Below are 18,198 nucleotides of genomic sequence, written 5' to 3' on the forward strand. Positions count from 1 at the left end.
ACAACATGTATATTTATATATGTACATGCTTAACGTAACTACTGTATCTATTTTTAAGCCTAATAGTGTAATAGAAAGGTCATGAAGCTTTCAGCATAACTACTGGTGAAGCATGTTTTTGTGGAGCACAGAAAATGGTTGTTGTGATGTAAAAATTTGTAAGCAAGGAGAAAAGTCTATTGATTTTGATAGAGTATGTGAGATCCGAATGAAGTAGTCTGTAAATCTCATACCTTTCTCATCCTTAAGGATTTCACCACCTGGATTACATCTGACAACCACAAAATCAAGGTTTTCCAGTTTAGTCTGTGGAACACAATGAATACATTATCAAAACATATAAATAAGTCACGTGTGACCCAGTGTAATATAAAATAACCTGTGGACAAAGACTTTTCTACACATGTATGCATTTTTTTAAAATGTATTCTCCTGTGCAATTCAACTCTGCTAGCCCCACTGGTTTATGTGATAGTATGAAAAAGGTGGGCCAGCAGAGTTGAAATGTCACTGAATTACATTATTTCTTTAGAATTAGGATGCAGCCTACTCTAAAGAAATCAACAACAAGGATTCTGCAGGCTTAGATAATATCAAGTGTATTCTGAAACTGAGAAAAAAAAATCAAATTCAATATTTAAGAAACATTCTCAGACACAAATATTTAATTCTGTGCCATTCGGTGATCACACAGTTTTACTGAAGTTGGATAGAGCATTTTAGACCCTGTTTAAAGTGAAAAAGCAAATGAGAAATAAAATAATTTTGAAATATGAAATTAGTCATAACAATATTATACCGCTCTGTCCTGCAAATTTTTTTTAGTTTTTTTTTAGTTTTATACTGTTACATTGTTACATTTCTATTCCACTCTGAATTTTATTACAGACTTTTGTTTTTTTCTAGTCAAACAGTGACTTCAGACTTCAGACTTCATATGCCAGTGTTAGTCAAACTGAGTCATGAAAAAATGAGAACCTACAACTTTAATGAGTTTAGAAGCCCCTCTTTCCACATCTTCACGATCATCACAAAATTGAAAGGATTGCCTGAAAGTAAAAGCACAACATCCATGTATATTTGTTAACTTTAAGTTAGTCAAAGTTAGTATGGGGTTTTCTCCTATGAACAAATATTACTGTTATTGCATAATTTACATTGTGCACATAGCTTTGTAAATACACTTTAGCAATTCAATCTTGAAGTTTATTTTTAAATGGATAGCACAACTAAATCTAACATACCAGATTATGCAGTCATCTTGGTATTCTATCCATTGTTGTGGGCAAGTCCCAACATTAACTACCCAGCTTAACCACTCCCACATTATTGAAGCAAAGAATGCATGATATACTTTCATATGTTTATTATGTGTTTCATATATATATATATATTTATATATATATATATATATATATATATATATATATATATATATATATATATATATATATATATATATATATATATAACACAGCAGGGACGGGGGGGGGGGGTAAAATCCCACACCTGCCACCACGTGTAACAGAACTCGCACCCACTCGGGTTCGTTGCCCCTTTAAGAACAGACCCAGGACACAGAAAATGGATTTTTAACTAAACAGGACAGCTAAGCTGTTTCCCTGTAACAAACGGGACACGGGACCCCATCGGAATGACGGGGCCGACTGCAGCGATAGCCAGGAAACCGGAGACTGCAGCAGCGGGCAGAGGTCTTCTCCTGGGGACCAGCGTAGCGATATCCGATCACCTAGGGGGAGCGAAGCAGCGAACAGGGGGAGCACCAGCGACGTCTGACAGCAGCCCAGCGACGTCTGTGTGTTCGGGGAGAGCGGAGTAGGGAACCAGGTGTAGAGCTGTGGCCAATGGTGTAGGCTCTTGGGTTCCAGGTCTAGCGCCGGGAGGTCTGGGCAGACCGGCAGGGTGTCCTGGAGCAAGGTGCAAGGGACCATACCCGGCAGCACCGGACTGGTTTTCAGGGGTGGTGATCGGGGCTGTGGTGGAGGTATCTTCTTCACCTCCTCCCCCTTGTTTTCAGCCAGTGGCTCCTGCGACAGCCATGGCTCCATCCCCTCTGGCTCTCAGGACAGCAGCTCCACCCCCTCTGGCTCAGAAGACAGCGATGCTTCTCTTGCCTGCTCCCACTTTTGGAGCAGCAGCTCCAGTTTGGTCGGCTCCCGCTCCTGTATTACCAACGGGGCCAACCCCAGCTCCTGTCTCTGCCTCTCCGTCTTCTTCGTCTGCTCCTCTTGAGCAGCGGTGTTCTTATTGATCCTTTCGATCAACTCTTTTAAATCCATTTTTTTCCGGGTCGTAGGGGCGCCCACACACACTGCCACCACGTGTAACAGAACCTCACCACTCTGCAGTTCGTTGCCCCTTTAAGAACAGACCCAGGACACAGAAAATTGATTTTTGACGTGCTGACGTGCTATTTTTAATAAACAAACAAATAAAACACAAAACAAACACCTAGCTCTATTTGAGCACTAACTAAACATAAATCAGGAACCTAAACTAAACAGGACAGCTAAGCTGTTTCCCTGTAACAAAACCCAAAACAAAATAAACACGGTTTTAACACACCACTCTAACAGGTTTCACTATACCTTACTTCTTTGTACGCCTGCACACATTCGCAAGCGGGCTCTTCACACAGCAGCCCCCAGCAGACTGTCTGCTTCTCTTTTATATCCTGCACCTGGCTCTAATTTACAATAACAGCCAGGTGCAGGTCATAATTAACTAACCTCCTTGCTGTGTTACAATATATATATATATATATATATATATATATATACACATACACACACACAATCATCATTATCTCCAGCCTTTTTTAATCCACTGCTGGATGAAGGCCTCCCCAAGATTCTTCCACAAAATCCACATTGCTCCGGCGTGTTATATATATATATATATATATATATATATATATATATATATATATATATATATATATATTTACACGTATGTATTTACATATCAACACACCCAACAGCTCACATGACACTACCAGCAACGGTAGCGCCCGGAGCACATACAACACAGTGTAAGAAAACTTTGGTAGGATCTACACTATCTGAACTAATCTTCTCTGTTCAATAATAAATTAATGTTGAAGAGGTTGATTGTGGCAGATAAATGATTAGGGCGGATATGTGACGAGCAAATACGCAACAGATTGCTATATATGTGTGTGTGTATATATATATATATATATATATATATATATATATATATATATATATAAATAAAATAGCTGGGCTTCAGTAAGTTATAGGAAAAAAGAATTACATCTAGGGTTTCTGTGACGTCATAAACTACGAGACTGTCAGGTCTGGTAGTTTATAAACTGTCACAGAACCCCGCAATGGAATTATTTTTGTTGTAACTCGCTGAAGTCCATCTATTATTGTTTATAATACATGGATATTAATATCTGAACAAAAAAAATTAATAAAAACAATAAGCAGATGTTAAGGTTCAAATTGCAATTGAATTTAGATGCCAATATTGAAGAAGATGAGGTTCAGCATTGCAGCTGGATTTTTTAAACTTAGTGTTTCAGTTCTGTTCAGACATTCTATGTTGTTATCCGTTAGTGCTTCTGCTTTGTTTGGACGGTTGCCTTTACCTTGTTTCTTTAAATATTTTTGTTTGCCAATGTGACAGGATGGCTAAGTGATGACGTCAGACCAGAAAGCAGGAAGAAAAACACAAAATAAAAAACACTGCAGTGCAAAGGCTTTGCCCCACCCCTTTTCATGTACAGGCCTCCTCCATTGTTTTCTTGGTTTCAGCAAAATCAATGTCATTTTCACTATATATATATATATATATATATATATATATATATATATATATATATATATATATATATATATATATATATATAAATACACATACACACTACCAGTCAAAAGTTTTAGAACACCCCCATTTTTCCAGTTTTTATTGAAATTTAAGCAGTTCAAGTCCAGTGAATAACCTGAAATGGTACAAAGGTAAGCGGTAAACTGCCAAAGGTTAAAAAAAAAAGTTTAGGTTACCAAAAACTGAAAAATAATGTACATTTCAGAGTTATACAAAAAGGCCTTTTTCAGGGAACAAGTAATGGGGTAACAACTTACAGCTGTTCTGCAGCAATGGAAGTAAATTAAGCCTTGAAAGTTAATGCTAACAATTCCTACAGGTGTCCCAACTTTTGTTGATTACTTACAAACCCTCTGTCTGGATAAAAGCAGTATTGGAACAGACTGTGTTACTACACCCTCTAAAGCATTATTTGGACAGTATTGTACTGCAGGAAGGAGTATATTGCTCTCATAAATGGCGAGAAAAAGGCAATTAACAAAGGAAGACAGACAGACCATTATAACCCATTATAAGTGTAGGTCTTTCCTTTAGAGAAATTGCAAAGAAAGCCAAGGTGTCAGTGAGTACAGTTTCCTACACCATCAAAAGGCACTTGGAAACTGGAGGAAACTCTGACAGGAAGAGGTCTGGCAGACCCAAAGCCACAACAGAATCAGAAGACAAGTTTCTGAGAGTCAACAGCTTGCGTGATAGGCGGATCACAGGACAACAGCTTCAAGCACAGCTTAACACTGGTCGAAGTAAGCAAGTCTCAGTTTCAACTGTGAAGAGAAGACTTCGAGCTGCAGGTTTGACAGGTCGAGTGGCAGTAAGAAAGCCATTGCTAAGATGGCAAAATAAGAAAAAGAGGCTTGCCTGGGCCATGAAGCACCGCCAGTGGACTACTGAAGACTGGAAGAAGGTCTTATGGACCGATGAATCAAAATTTGAAATCTTCGGTTCATCACGCAGGGTTTTTGTACGCCGTCGAGTAGGCGAAAGGATGGTTCCTCGGTGTGTGACACCAACTGTTAAACATGGAGGAGGAAGCGTGATGGTCTGGGGCTCTTTTGTTGGATCCAGAGTCGACGACTTGCACAGAGTGAGTGGCACCCTGAACCAAAACTGCTACCACAGCATTTTGCAGCGCCATGCAATACCCTCTGGTATACGCCTAGTTGGTCAGGGGTTCATCCTGGACAGAAGGGTGAAAGCAAAGCAACCTACAAGTGCAACACATTTGTGGGAACTTCTGCAACAGTGTTGGGAAGAACTTTCCGAACAATATTTGATTTTCATTGTAGAAAGAATGCCACGAGTGTGTTCGGCTGTTATATCTGCAAAAGGTGGCTACTTTGATGAATCAAAAATTTAGATTAAATGTTGTTAAACAAAACGATTCCATGATTTCTTTTTTTATCTCCAATTGTTTATTTGTTCTATGCTTTAATTTCAGAGTACATTAAGACATTAAACTGCGTAAATTTCAATAAAAACTGGAAAAATGGAGGTGTTCTAAACTTTTGACCGGTAGTGTGTGTGTATATATATATATATATATATATATATATATATATATATATATATAATGTGGGTAATCATTTTGCCTCAGGTATCTGTCTACACTGCCTAAAAAAAAAAATTGTTCCATTTTCATAAAGCTGAGCAAATTATCAGTTCAATTAAGGGTATAGTTAAGTAATTGAGAGCTCAGTTGGAATGAATACCAGCAGACACAGGGGGTCCCCATGACCGAGTTTGGGAAGCCCTGCTTTAAAAGGTAATAAACTACAGAACCCACAATCACTACCAAAACCAGTCAATGCCTGATGGGTACGATACCGGTATTGAAATCGACTGGTGGAACTAGTGGGAGGATGCTAGAAGAGTATGGTAGAAGGGGGGAGTGGAGTGTAGTGATACTCTGATTCTGGTATTCACGTAACTTGAGGTAGTGCTACCTGTAGTCGTACTGTGTTTAAGCCAAGCTGCAAGTGAAAACACAGGCGTAACAGAGAGCCAAGGAAGTGACCAAAGAAGAAAAAGCCCTTAAACTCCAAAGTTTTTTTTTTTTTATTTGTGTTGGATCCTTTTACCCAGCTCTGAAAGGAAGAATAATAAAACCTACCGTTGTTTGTACTCCGTGTGTCCTGCCTGTCATTCTGCAAGTTCTACACATCAGCGGTTAACCTACAAAATTAAGTGGGGTTCCTCCTAGCTATATATAGTGACAAAATATGGGGAAAGATTATTAATGCGAGATACCTTAGTGCTCGTATTTTACAAAGTTTATAGCCACCAGTGGGGAGTTTGAAAATGTAGTCCTGTAGGGATTACAGGCAGGGTAAAGACTACGCTTCCCAGAATACAACGGCCTTACACTTCATGGGCAGACATGGGGTAACCTAGAGTTTTAATGGAGGCACACCTGAGCATTTAAGTTGAGGGTATTTAAGTGCCACTCTCAACGAATATAAAGAGGAAGGTAATTGCAAGTGTTTGTTTCTTATGAAATGGTATATCGGTAAATGGCTTAGCTATCTGATCAATAGTTAGAACAACTGAATTGTTTAGCTAGCGCTCCAAGACAGAGTTAGGTTTTTGCTTCATCTCTTTTGTGTCTTTTGTTTTTTTTCTGTACATTTCCTTATTTTGGTGTTTTGTTTAAAACAACGACACCATAAACAATAAAACATATAGGCAACCGACCTTCAAAAGGTTTGGAAAAGTGACAAAGGCACTTCAAAGAGCGCTGATTTGTTGCAATATGTATATATATATCTTAAAACTATACACTTAAATGTGTGAACCATATTAACCATGAATAAAAATATATAGTATATCAATATGGGTTGCTATATTTATTTACTTTTATATGATATCAAGGTCTGGAGCCCTGCAAACTATTCAGTATCTTCAGGTGGACTAAATTGTGAAAGGTTGTAGCCTCATATGGCCTTGTTGAAAATATAAGTTCCCTTTCAATTCAAAGATGACCACCAATTACATTATGTATGGGATATGCTTGCCCATTGGGTAGGTATCGCTGAGCTCTCTATATCAGAGCTGTCGGTAGGCCCCTTCCTGGGATGACACACTCAGTCCCGCCCACCGAGGGATTAAAACCGTCATACTGAGGAAGCCATTTCTCTTTTTCCTTCTCAAGATGGTGGTAAGGACCTCTGTGTTCAGCTGAGCATGTTAGAAAAAAGCTTCTCGAGTCGAATCGAGTTGATTGTATTTCCCTTGCATTCATGCTGAAAGCTGGTTCGTTGCTTTCCCGGAATCAATGACTCTGAAAAAGACCGAACCCTTTTCCTTTCTGTCTTTCAGTGGCCTCCTCGCTTGCATGGTAGGCTGCTCTTTCTTATCTGTCTGTCGTGTGTGAGCGACTGCCTGTGCAGTCACCTTCGCGAGTTGTTGTCTATTCCTTTTTGGGAGAGCACAGTTCCTCCACGGGGCTAAACCATGCCGCATCCCCGCTGTTGAGTAGACCTCTCCGGCTGCGTATGCCTGCCCACCTCGGTGAGTCGGGCCTTTAAACAAACAGTGTGCTCTCCCCTATCTATCTATTTCTACCATGGTTTTTTGCTGTCTGCTTCAACTCGCCCACCAAGACTTCAGCCCTCATGTCTCCCTGATCTGTGCTACACGCTAACCAGATGTGTGACCACGCGGTTAGGGTAGACACCGTTGCATAGCGCCCCCCGCCCCCCCTCTGGTTCTTCTGTACCACGGTGCACGCAAAGCCCTTGGTACTTTGGTATCTAGTTGCTCACAGTGCACATGGCACACGGTGCCCAGCGCTACAGCGCCAGTGCATGGACACGGCGCCGCAAGGTACTCTGTGCGCACTGTACTCGGTACGCACGGTGCACACAGTGCTCAGTACCCACCACTACAGCGCTAGTGCATGGGCGCATGGTGCCTCACGATACTGTGCACACGGTGCAATAGTGCTTGTGCAGGGACGCACGGTACTGTATGGTACTCGGTGCGCACGGTACCCGGGGCACACGGTACTTGGTACACACACGGTGCACGGTGATACAGCACTAGTGCGCCGCACGGTATGCGGTGCATGTAGTGCTCAGGGTACTTGGTGCGCAAGGTGCTCAGCACGCACGGTGCACACGGTGCAATCGTTGCTTGATCGCACGGTGCTGTATATATATATATTATAGCTCACGGTGTACCCAGTGCAAGCAGTGTTCGGTGCACACTGTGTTCAGTCGGTGCAGAACACAGCAAAATGTGTCAATGGAGAGGGCCACGAGGGCGAGTTCCACGTCCTCAATGGCCCGACCGTTGGCGGCTTGTCGAGCCCCAGAGCCCCTCCTCCATGAATTGTCCCAGGCGAGAAGGGTGAAGCGGTCTAAACAGGCCAGGGACATTATGGACCTCAAGGCACAAATGGCCCAGGTCCTGGGGCTCCTGTCTCGACAGGCACCTGCAGCCCCAGCTCCAATCCTGCCCCAAGTACTGTACCCTCCCTCCCCCAGGCATCCCAGCCGGCACAATAGCGCCCTTCTTGGACACAGCCTCCTTCTCCTCTGGCATAGAGGTAGGAGGTGAGCTCAAACTCCTTGCAGAGGAACCTAGCTTCGAGGTGGCCTCGGAAGCCAGCACTCCACCACTGTCGGACTCGACATCGGTGCTGATGGGGCGCACTGCAGTGTTTTTCGGACGCAGGCGATGGCCCCTCGCGCTCAAAAGTTCCCGGCCTTCCCGGCCTTCAGACAATTCCTCCTGGAATTGTCCGGCCTCAGCTCCAAGCATGCTGAAGCAGGACACGCAGCTTGCCTCCCCGGAAGGCACAGACAAGCTAGGCCTAGCGGGGTTTCCCTTGGTCAAGGCCCCGCCGGTGGGAGACCACAATGCAGGGTGATGGAGACACACCTTAAACGAACACGGCAGGTATACTGACGGCCTATATGGATGGCGTCCTGTGTGATGCCCACTCCCGTGTGGGGCAGGTCGAACCACAGACAACCTCCTCAGACGCGAACTGTCACCAGGTCAGTTCCAGTTCCCACGGCTCCGCTGGATGACCTAAGGCAGGGGTTCCCAAACTTTTTTTACGTGAGGCCCACCTGTTCAGCTGCATTCGGCACTGCGGCCCACTATTAGCACTCCATGGGAAAATGTCAAATTAAAAACATTTTATATGTTTAAACCTGTAAACTTAATCTAAACTATCCTTTATTCATTTGAATAAATATTGTGAAAGATGGAAATCATATAGAATACACTATGTAACACAATTTTTGTTCCTGGGTAGTAAGTGTTATTTCCTAATTGCTTATGCCTCAAAAGTATAGAAAATGGCTATTATTCCCCACAAACTTTGCTTTTGTGACCAGGACAGTGATATTTTGAAATTTACCTATTTCCAATGAGAAAACGGATGAATTTGTGTCTTTTCGTTCAGAAAAAAACAACATATGAATCCAAATTAACATGTATTTATACTAAAGTAATACAAAAATGACTACAAAAGATTTAGAAGTGAGTGGTTTTTCGAGATGTACGATTATACTGTAAATCACTTTCACGAATCAGCCCCCAAATGTAGTCTCCCATCATGTTCTCGTTATACTGTCCTTGGTAGCGGCGTTCAAAGTCCAGTATATCCTGGTGGAAGTGCTAGCCTTGCTCCTCCGAGTACGCTCCCATGTTCTCCTTGAATTTATCAAGATGAGCATCAAGGATACGGACTTTGAGGGACATCCTACAGCCCATTGTGCCGTAGTTCTTCACCAGAGTCTCAACCAGCTCCACATAGTTTTCGGCCTTGTGATTGCCCAGGAAGCCCTGAACCACTGCGACAAAGCTGTTCCAAGCCGCTTTCTCCTTCCTAGTGAGCTTCTTGGGGAATTCATTGCACTCCAGGATCTTCTTTATCTGTGGTCCGACGAAGACACCGGCTTTGACCTTTGCCTCAGACAGCTTAGGGAAGAAGTCTTGAAGGTACTTGAAGGCTGCCGACTCCTTATCTAGAGCTCTGACAAATTGTTTCATAAGGCCCAATTTGATGTGCAGTGGTGGCATCAGCACCTTCCGGGGGTCCACCAGTGGCTCCCACTTGACGTTGTTCCTCCCCACAGAGAACTCGGTCCGCTGTGGCCAGTCCCGCCTGTGGTAGTGCACCTTGGTGTCCCTGCTGTCCCAAAGGCAAAGATAGCAGGGAAACTTGGTAAAACCGCCTTGGAGACCCATCAGGAATGCCACCATTTTGAAGTCTTCTATGACCTTGATGCCATCTCAGAAAAATGCAGATATGTATCAACTTAGGCAGCTGGAACTAAACTGAACTGGTGGGCTTAAGGCCCCTGTATTTATACTACTATTTATATTACTGGAAAGTTCTAGAAAGTTCTAGAAGTTACTCCAAGTTTACTCAGCACTGAATCTATCTGGAATGTTCTGGAAAATAGGTAAATTTCAAAATATCACTGTCCTGGTCACAAAAGCAAAGTTTGTGGGAAATAATAGCCATTTTCTATACTTTTGAGGCATAAGCAATTAAGAAATAACACTTACTACCCAGGAACAAAAAAAATAAATAAATTGTTACACGGTGATATGCACTGAGTGAAAATTATTTTTGAACCACTTTAATTTTAATAAATAAAATAATTTGCAAAAACTAAACAGACATTTTTATCAAACCTTTAAATTAGGTACCTTTGTATAATTGAACATTTTAGAAATGCAATTATTTTTCTTGGTCATCAAACAAGAAAGAAGTGCATGTCTCTTATTATTCCCATTCATGAATACCTGAACAGGAAACACTTTTGAGTAAAACCAGTACAACAGGCACAACAAAAATTACTCTTAAATCCTAAATTTCTGAACACTAAAACAACTAAAACGTCCACATGCTACCTCTCACGCTGAACTGTCATGCACAAAAAAGACGAATGCGCACAATACAGTGGGAAACGGAAGCCTTGTTTAAGTTACTTTTTCGCCACTCCTCTGTACAACCAAATACAACTTACAATAGCCCCCCCCCCCCACCCCCCAAAAAAAATAAAAAAATAAAAAATCACGGACCGTAGCTGCGCCATTTAACCAAAAGAAAACTTATGAAAATAAATCCATGTGCAGTGAAATTTGAATCAGTCAAAAACATTTTCTTCTTCTTCTACTTCTTGTAATGTTGTTGAAGCTGACACCCTGGGATCCTTCAAGAAGCTCAATAAGCTGGGATCAATAAGCTACTAACAACCATACAAGCAAGATGGGCTGAATGGCCTCCTCTCGTTTGTAAACCACGTTCTTCTTCTTCTTCTTCTTTTAAGATGACTGTGAACGAGCCAGTAATCGATAAAATAGTAGTGTATCCAAACATTTTAATAAATCATTTACCGTAACAAGATTTATCTGTTTGATTAGTAACATGATTTTGTTAATATTGAAACATACATCAAAGTACTCAATATTTTAAATGTCAATAGCTAATTAGTCACAAAGGCGTATTCACCATAGGCATCAATTTCTTTTTTAAATTAATGATATCAAGTACAAAATTTAGTATGAATATGTTTCTAGAAAAGAAAAAACCCATTCCAGTACCTCAAAACCGAGCCCACGGTACAAATGCATTCAACACCTGTAGCTGTCTTTTTTGTTCTCTATACTTTGCAAAACGTATTCTTTGGTAGCGGATTTAACATATTGTAATTTTATTAATACTGAACACACTTTTTACATCTGCCAGCAGAGCGATCATATGACCATAACACTGCCCTATTGTCAGAGCTAGCGCTTACAGTTAGGCAATCTGTTAGCTCTGATTTGTGAATGTCTGCTTTGATTGACAGTCCACCAATAACTGTCTTGTTATACTTTATTTTTCTACAGTTACAGCTGCCGCCGGTGCCTGCTTTTCGTTAATAGAAAAAAATACATAGAATGTCATTGCTCCTACAGTTTGGGAACCCCTGACCTAAGGAATCACCTACAGGGCACACCAGTAGTGAACAACCTGACCCTCCCAACAAGCAGGGGAAACGCAGGTCATGACCAGTCCATGCGCCAGCGTCCCAGGAGGCGGTTCCAGGGCCACCACCCTAGGCAGCCGCCCCAGACCGACCCGCCGCAACCCCAGCAGGGCCCCTGAAGGTCTGTGGCCTCAGACCCCTTTCTCGGCACACCAGCTGCATTATTGGCTCGCTTGCACTTCGGACACCTGGGTGCTCACCACCATGCACAACTGTTACGCGCTCCAGTTCCGCTTGGGACCTCCTCCCTTTCGAGGAATCATGAATACTTTTGTGACAGACCCTCTCCAGGCCTCGGAACTTCAGAACGAAGCAGCCGTCTCACTGCGCAAGCGAGCCGTTCGCCTCGTAGACCCCACCTCCCTAGCAGAGGTGTACTACTCTAGGTACTTTCTGGTGCCCAAAATAGATGCCGACTAGACCTGATGCTTCTCAACGTGTTCTTAAAACAAAGGAGGTTTCAGATGCTGACTCATTCTCCAGTCAGTCCGGCCGGGCGACTGGTTCACCACTGTGTACTTAGGGGATACATATTTTCACATTCCCATTCGTCCAGAGCACAAGAAGTATTTCTGCTTCGCCTTTCAGGGAAGCGTTTACGAGTACAGTGTCCTGCCATTCGGCCTCTCCCTAGCTCCTTTTACTTTTTCAGAGTGTGTGGACGCTATCCTGGCCCCCTTGCGGCTGCAGGGGACCAGAGTAATAAACTATCCCAACGATTGGTTGATCTGTTCCCAGTTACGAGAGGGAGCAGTGGCCCACACGGCGGTTGTGACAGAGCAACTGGCGAGGCTGCGCCTCACCATCAACAATGCAAAGAGTCGGCTTACACCAGTGCAGTGCACAACGTACTTGGGGCTCCGGCTGGACTCCAGTACGATGTACGCATACCTGTCAGACGACAGAGTAGCAGCTATACAAGAGAGCCTCTCCTTAGAATATAAGAACATAAGAAAGTTACAAACAAGAGGAGGCCATTCGGCCCATCTTGCTCGTTTGGTTGTTAGTAACTTATTGATCCCAGAGTCTCATCAAGCAGCTTCTTGAAGATTCCCAGGGTGTCAGCTTCAACAACATTACTGGGGAGTTCCAGACCCTCACAATTCTCTATGTAAAAAAGTGCCTCCTATTTTCTGTTCTGAATGCCCCTTTATCTAATCTCCATTTGTGACCTCTGGTCCTTGTTTCTTTTTTCAGGTCAAAAAAGTCCCCTGGGTCGACATTGTCAATACCTTTTAGAATTTTGAATGCTTGAATCAGATCACCGCATAGTCTTCTTTGTTCAAGACTGAATAGATTCAATTATTTTAGCCTGCATACGACATGCCTTTTAACCCCAGGATAATTTTGGTCGCTCTTCTTTGTACTCTTTCTAGAGCAGCAATATCCTTTTTGTAACGAGGTGACCAGAACTGAACACAATATTCTAGGTGAGGTCTTACTAATGCATTGTAAAGTTTTAACATTACTTCCCTTGATTTAAATTCAACACTTCTCACAATATATCCGTGCATCTTCTTGGCCTTTTTTATAGCTTCCCCACATTGTCTAGATTAAGACATTTCTTAGGTCAACATAAACTCCTAGGTCTTTTTCATAGATTCCTTCTTCAATTTCAGTATCTCCCATATGATATTTATAATGGACATTTTTATTGCCTGCGTGCAGTACCTTACACTTTTCTCTATTAAATGTCATTTGCCATGTGTCTGCCCAGTTCTGAATGCTGTCTAGATCATTTTGAATGACTTTTGCTGCTGCAACAGTGTTTGCCACTCCTCCTGTTTTTGTGTCGTCTGCAAATTTGCTTACTATACCAGAATCAAAATCATGAATGTAGATTAGGAATAGCAGAGGACCTAATACTGATCCCTGTGGTACACCACTGGTTACCTCGCTCCATTTTGAGGTTTCTCCTCTAATCAGTACTTTCTGTTTTCCACATGTTAACCACTCCCTAATCCATGTGCATGCATTTCCTTGAATCCCTACTGCGTTCAGTTTGAGAATTAATCTTTTATGCGAGATTTTGTCAAAAGCTTTCTGGAAATCTAAATAAACCATGTCATATGTTTTGCAATTATCCATTGTCGATGTTGCATTGTCAAAAAAATCAAGCAGGTTAGTTAGATACGATCTCCCTTTCCTAAAAACCATGCTGACTGTCATCCAGGATACTGTGGTGTAGTATAATAGATAATTAATAAATATAAAAATCTACTGTGGTGTAATATAATAAATAATTAATAAATATAACAATCTTACCAGGTCAGCTGATGTAATAACAAGAAATCCAGAATACTCACCAGCCACAGGACGAGCAGTAGAAGAGCATAACAATGAGGACCATAAGGACCATAAAGGAAACTAGAACCAAGGACTGCTGGGAGAGTCCTGTGCTTCCAGCAGCCGAATATTTAAAGCCTGCTTCTATGACTGGAGCCATCGGTCAGCTGATTACCTGAAAAAGTTAAAATGCAAATGTCAGTTCATTTATTTATTTATTTATTGTTTATTGTGTTTGTGGTGAGGGGTGTTAAGTGTTTATGATTGATTTTTGAATACACTGGTTTTAGAGACTTCCAACAAAGGTGACCTGGACTTCAGGTCGAAAAAGTCCCCTTGCTGCTTCTATATCTGTTTATGAGAAGTAGATTTTAAAAATAAGGAACAGATTGCAGGATTTTCTTTCTGCCTTTGTTACAAACAATTCCTTCTAAATGATGCATCACTGAATGAATCTTGATAAATTGTAAATAAAACTTGCTATTTAACAAGGGAAAATGAGTGGGGTTTTATATTTAGTGGGGTCCACAAACTAAACTGTATTAAGTGTACACAATGCTATACTGTTTTCAGCAATGCAGATACAGTATATCAACTTACCCCAATGCTTGACCAATTTGACAAAAAATATAAAAAATAGCTTAATTGGATGGGATCACTAAAACTACACCTCTCATTGCTTAAGGGGATGAAAACAGATACCTTGTATTTAAAATTAATCTGCTTAATATGTGGACAAGTCACATTTACCCAGGCAGATTTATTGGCAATTTCTAAACTGAGATAAAACCAGTATAGTGAATGTTGTTCTTTGGACTTTCAGCTGGTACACCATTGCCTATTGTGTTGCAGATACTTTCATCTGTTTGAGGGCAAATTCCTATAATGCTGATTCACAAGGATGTGGGAAATTTTTTTTTTATTATTATGTAGAAAAAATATAGTGTCCCCAGTAAAACTACTAATGTCATGTCTGTGGCCTGCTCTATTATCAAGCAGCTCATGAGCATGCACACTGAGTGGAACTGGAGCCAGCTTCTGTAGACATCATTAGTTGCAAATAACCTAAGCACATGCAGTGCTGATAAGGTAGTGTTAACTGACGCACTGAAATTAAACACAGCGAGACAAGGAGGGATTCACTTGCGGAAGAAACTATTAATATTGCTTATGCTCAGGTACAATTATTTATACATGCTCTAAAGAAAAGGTACCATAGATTTGAAAAAGAGATTTAGGCTTGTGTGTATAGGGCTGCACGTTGTTGGGTTTGCATAGCTGGTCTATAAACTTATTGTTGTCTTTTTCACAGTGGATCAGCAGAAAATAATATTTAAGGTGGTACACTGCAGTATTGGATACATTCTGGTTGACATTTAGTGTTATAATTACTGTTTTAAAATGTAAAGGTTAAGAAGCAGTTCACACACAGAGAGGCGTCTCAGTTATAATGAGAACCACAGAGGGCCATGGCTCACGCCAAAATAATAAAATACTAGCTGAACACACAATTCGCTAATTAACTCTCGTCTCTCTCATTCAGCCACTCCCTCACTGTCAGATCACTGTCTTTATTTGGTTTGTCTTCAACTCGCTCTCCAACTCTCTCATGCTGTGGCATGCACTCCTATTTATCCTTTTTCATTAACCCGCCCCCTCCATCCGCCTTCACCAATCTCAGGCATGCCATTCGGACCCCAATCTCAGCATTCTAGGGGTGTGTGGCAAAGTGGTTAACAGTGTGCAGGTGCAGGAGTGATGCAGTGATCAATAAACAGACAGACAATGATAATCCAGTGCAATGGTGTTTTATTTTTATAATCCAACGTCTGATGACAAAACAGTTAAACAATAATGATAACAGGCAATACAGCATTGTGTCTTGCTCCGTTTAATCCACGGGTTGGTCCTGAAATAGTCCCGATATTTTAAACACCCACACGTAACACAAACACAATCACAAGTCCACAGTGAGTGCTACAGTGCTCGTGGTGCAAATACAGTTAATTGTGAACAATGGTGCAGTGTTGTCCAGATAAGTGCTGGCCTTTAGTGACAGCTCCGGATCGTGTTTAGCCGTCTAATGACAACAAACAAGTGATACTTTAGACACGACAAAAACAAACAAAACACTCACGATAACAATACGGGTTCTCCTTCCAGTTTAGTGTTTGACCATACAAAGGAACAGATCACTTCACTACTTCCCCTTTTGTACCGTCAATCATGACCCCTTGGTTAACGAGTGCAACCGCTCCTCCAATCCGCAGCTGCCACATCGTTTCCCTTCTGGGTTGATGATTTAGTGTAAATTGTCTGGCCATCCAGCCCAGGGCACTCTGTTCCATTTACACAGTGCCCTCACAGGTCGGGAGGGAGATTTATCACCAAGAATCATTCTGTCTCTGTCACAGGGTACAAATGCATGTCCAGGATTGCTGAGCCCGGACTGCACAGCAAATCGTGATGTGATGTAACACAGCAACACAAAACATGCAAGACAAACAAACAGGATAGAAAACAAGTCCTGTAATGACGCAAATTGCCAGGTCGTTGCAATATTTTCGCTGTATGCAAATATTAGTTCGGCAAATACATTAGACATACAGGTTGGTGTAGACATATTTGTCTAGATGAAAGCGAGACGCTACCCCCTTTTATTTTAGTTAATTCATGACTATTCTGTGTGTAAACATGTTATTTAAAATGCTACAAATTTCTACTTTTGACATTTACAGAATTGTGGTGGTGCTTATTTAGCAGTTTATGTACATTGGTGTCATTCTTTGTGGAAAGCAGGTGAAATGTATCAAACTTAACTCAAAGTTGTAAGTAGGGTTACCACGATATCAAAATTACAGTTTGATTATTGAACCATTTTTATTCTACAATTATTGAAATTTTGATATCTACGATACTATATTTAAATTAGTTTACATCATTTTTAGCATTACAAATAGCAGTAATTCTTTTCTATTTGTGTAAGTGGTTTGAAATAATTTACTATAAATTCAAGTTAACAGGTACAACTCACTTAGTTTTAAAGTGTTTTAAATTATCTTATGTATTTAGATAGAAACATTCTGATGTGAATGACTGACAATCCACATTTCTACAGCCAAGCTAACAACTTCCCATCCTATTTAATTTTTTTTCACTCATAATTAGATTATATACTGTAATACCAAACCAGTAAACAGTTAGTGGTATAGGCCTAAAGCAAGGGGGTTTCAACCTTTTTTTAACACTGTACCCCTTCTGTTGGTAGGTTTCAGCTAAAGTACCCTTTACAATATTCGCTCACTGAATGGTACCACAGTTGCAATAAAAGGCAGAATAATCTGAGTAACAAATGTTTAACCCGTTTTATTTAACATATCATTTTTCACAGCTGGTTTAAGACAGAATACCAAACGGTAGCCTTTGGATGCACATAATTAAAAGACAGTATTTATGAATCTCTTTGGAAACAATCATACTCACTTTATTTGGCAAAGTCATTATAGATACAAAATAATCTGCACTGTAAATGTTTATCACGTTACCATTTACTTCCCACCACAGTATAATTTATGTGTGTTATTTCAAATGTTTACAGTATCGAAAACATTAACCTCACGATTAAACTAGAACAACAACGATAAACTTTTTTTTTTTTTTTATTTAAGCCAACATAAACACTATCCAAAGGGACTCTGTATAACTTTGTCACTTTGCACTTTCCGTAGACTCTTGTGTTTTCTTCCGCAAGTAAGAAATGTATCCATTTCAAACACCAAAAACATACTTAACCAGCCGCTATTAATGTTACTAAAATGCAGCCGCGGTAATAAATACAACAAAAGCTGTCGAAGTATCAGTATGGTGATTACTATTTATGTTTACCGGAGCATTTAGACACTCACCAGCTTCACCTATCAGAGAGGAAATCCACTCAAATCGAAATCGCCCATGCATAGAGGTAGAAAATGTGGACGTGATAGATTCTGTGTTTTTTTTTTTTTAAATCCGCAGTTCACTTTGCTATTGGCAATTGACTAGC

The 18,198-nt window shown here is 41.0% G+C and overlaps 1 protein-coding gene across 2 annotated transcripts in view; it reads right to left on the minus strand.

Moving 5' to 3' along the window:
- LOC117402697 (uncharacterized) overlaps window positions 1-18,198 on the minus strand; it is a 60,663-nt gene that overhangs the window by 2,941 nt on the left and 39,524 nt on the right. For both annotated transcript variants that reach the window (XM_034004086.1, XM_034004085.2), the window contains exons 2-4: window positions 14,177-14,331; window positions 983-1,049; window positions 234-306 (exon numbers count right to left, since the gene is read on the minus strand). In XM_034004086.1, the coding sequence (XP_033859977.1) occupies window positions 234-306; window positions 983-1,049; window positions 14,177-14,316 (280 nt within the window). In that variant the 5' untranslated portion in view covers window positions 14,317-14,331. The remainder of the gene's footprint in view (window positions 1-233; window positions 307-982; window positions 1,050-14,176; window positions 14,332-18,198) is intronic.

Source organism: Acipenser ruthenus, chromosome 5 (assembly GCF_902713425.1).
Source record: "Acipenser ruthenus chromosome 5, fAciRut3.2 maternal haplotype, whole genome shotgun sequence".
NCBI classification, from domain to species: domain Eukaryota; kingdom Metazoa; phylum Chordata; class Actinopteri; order Acipenseriformes; family Acipenseridae; genus Acipenser; species Acipenser ruthenus.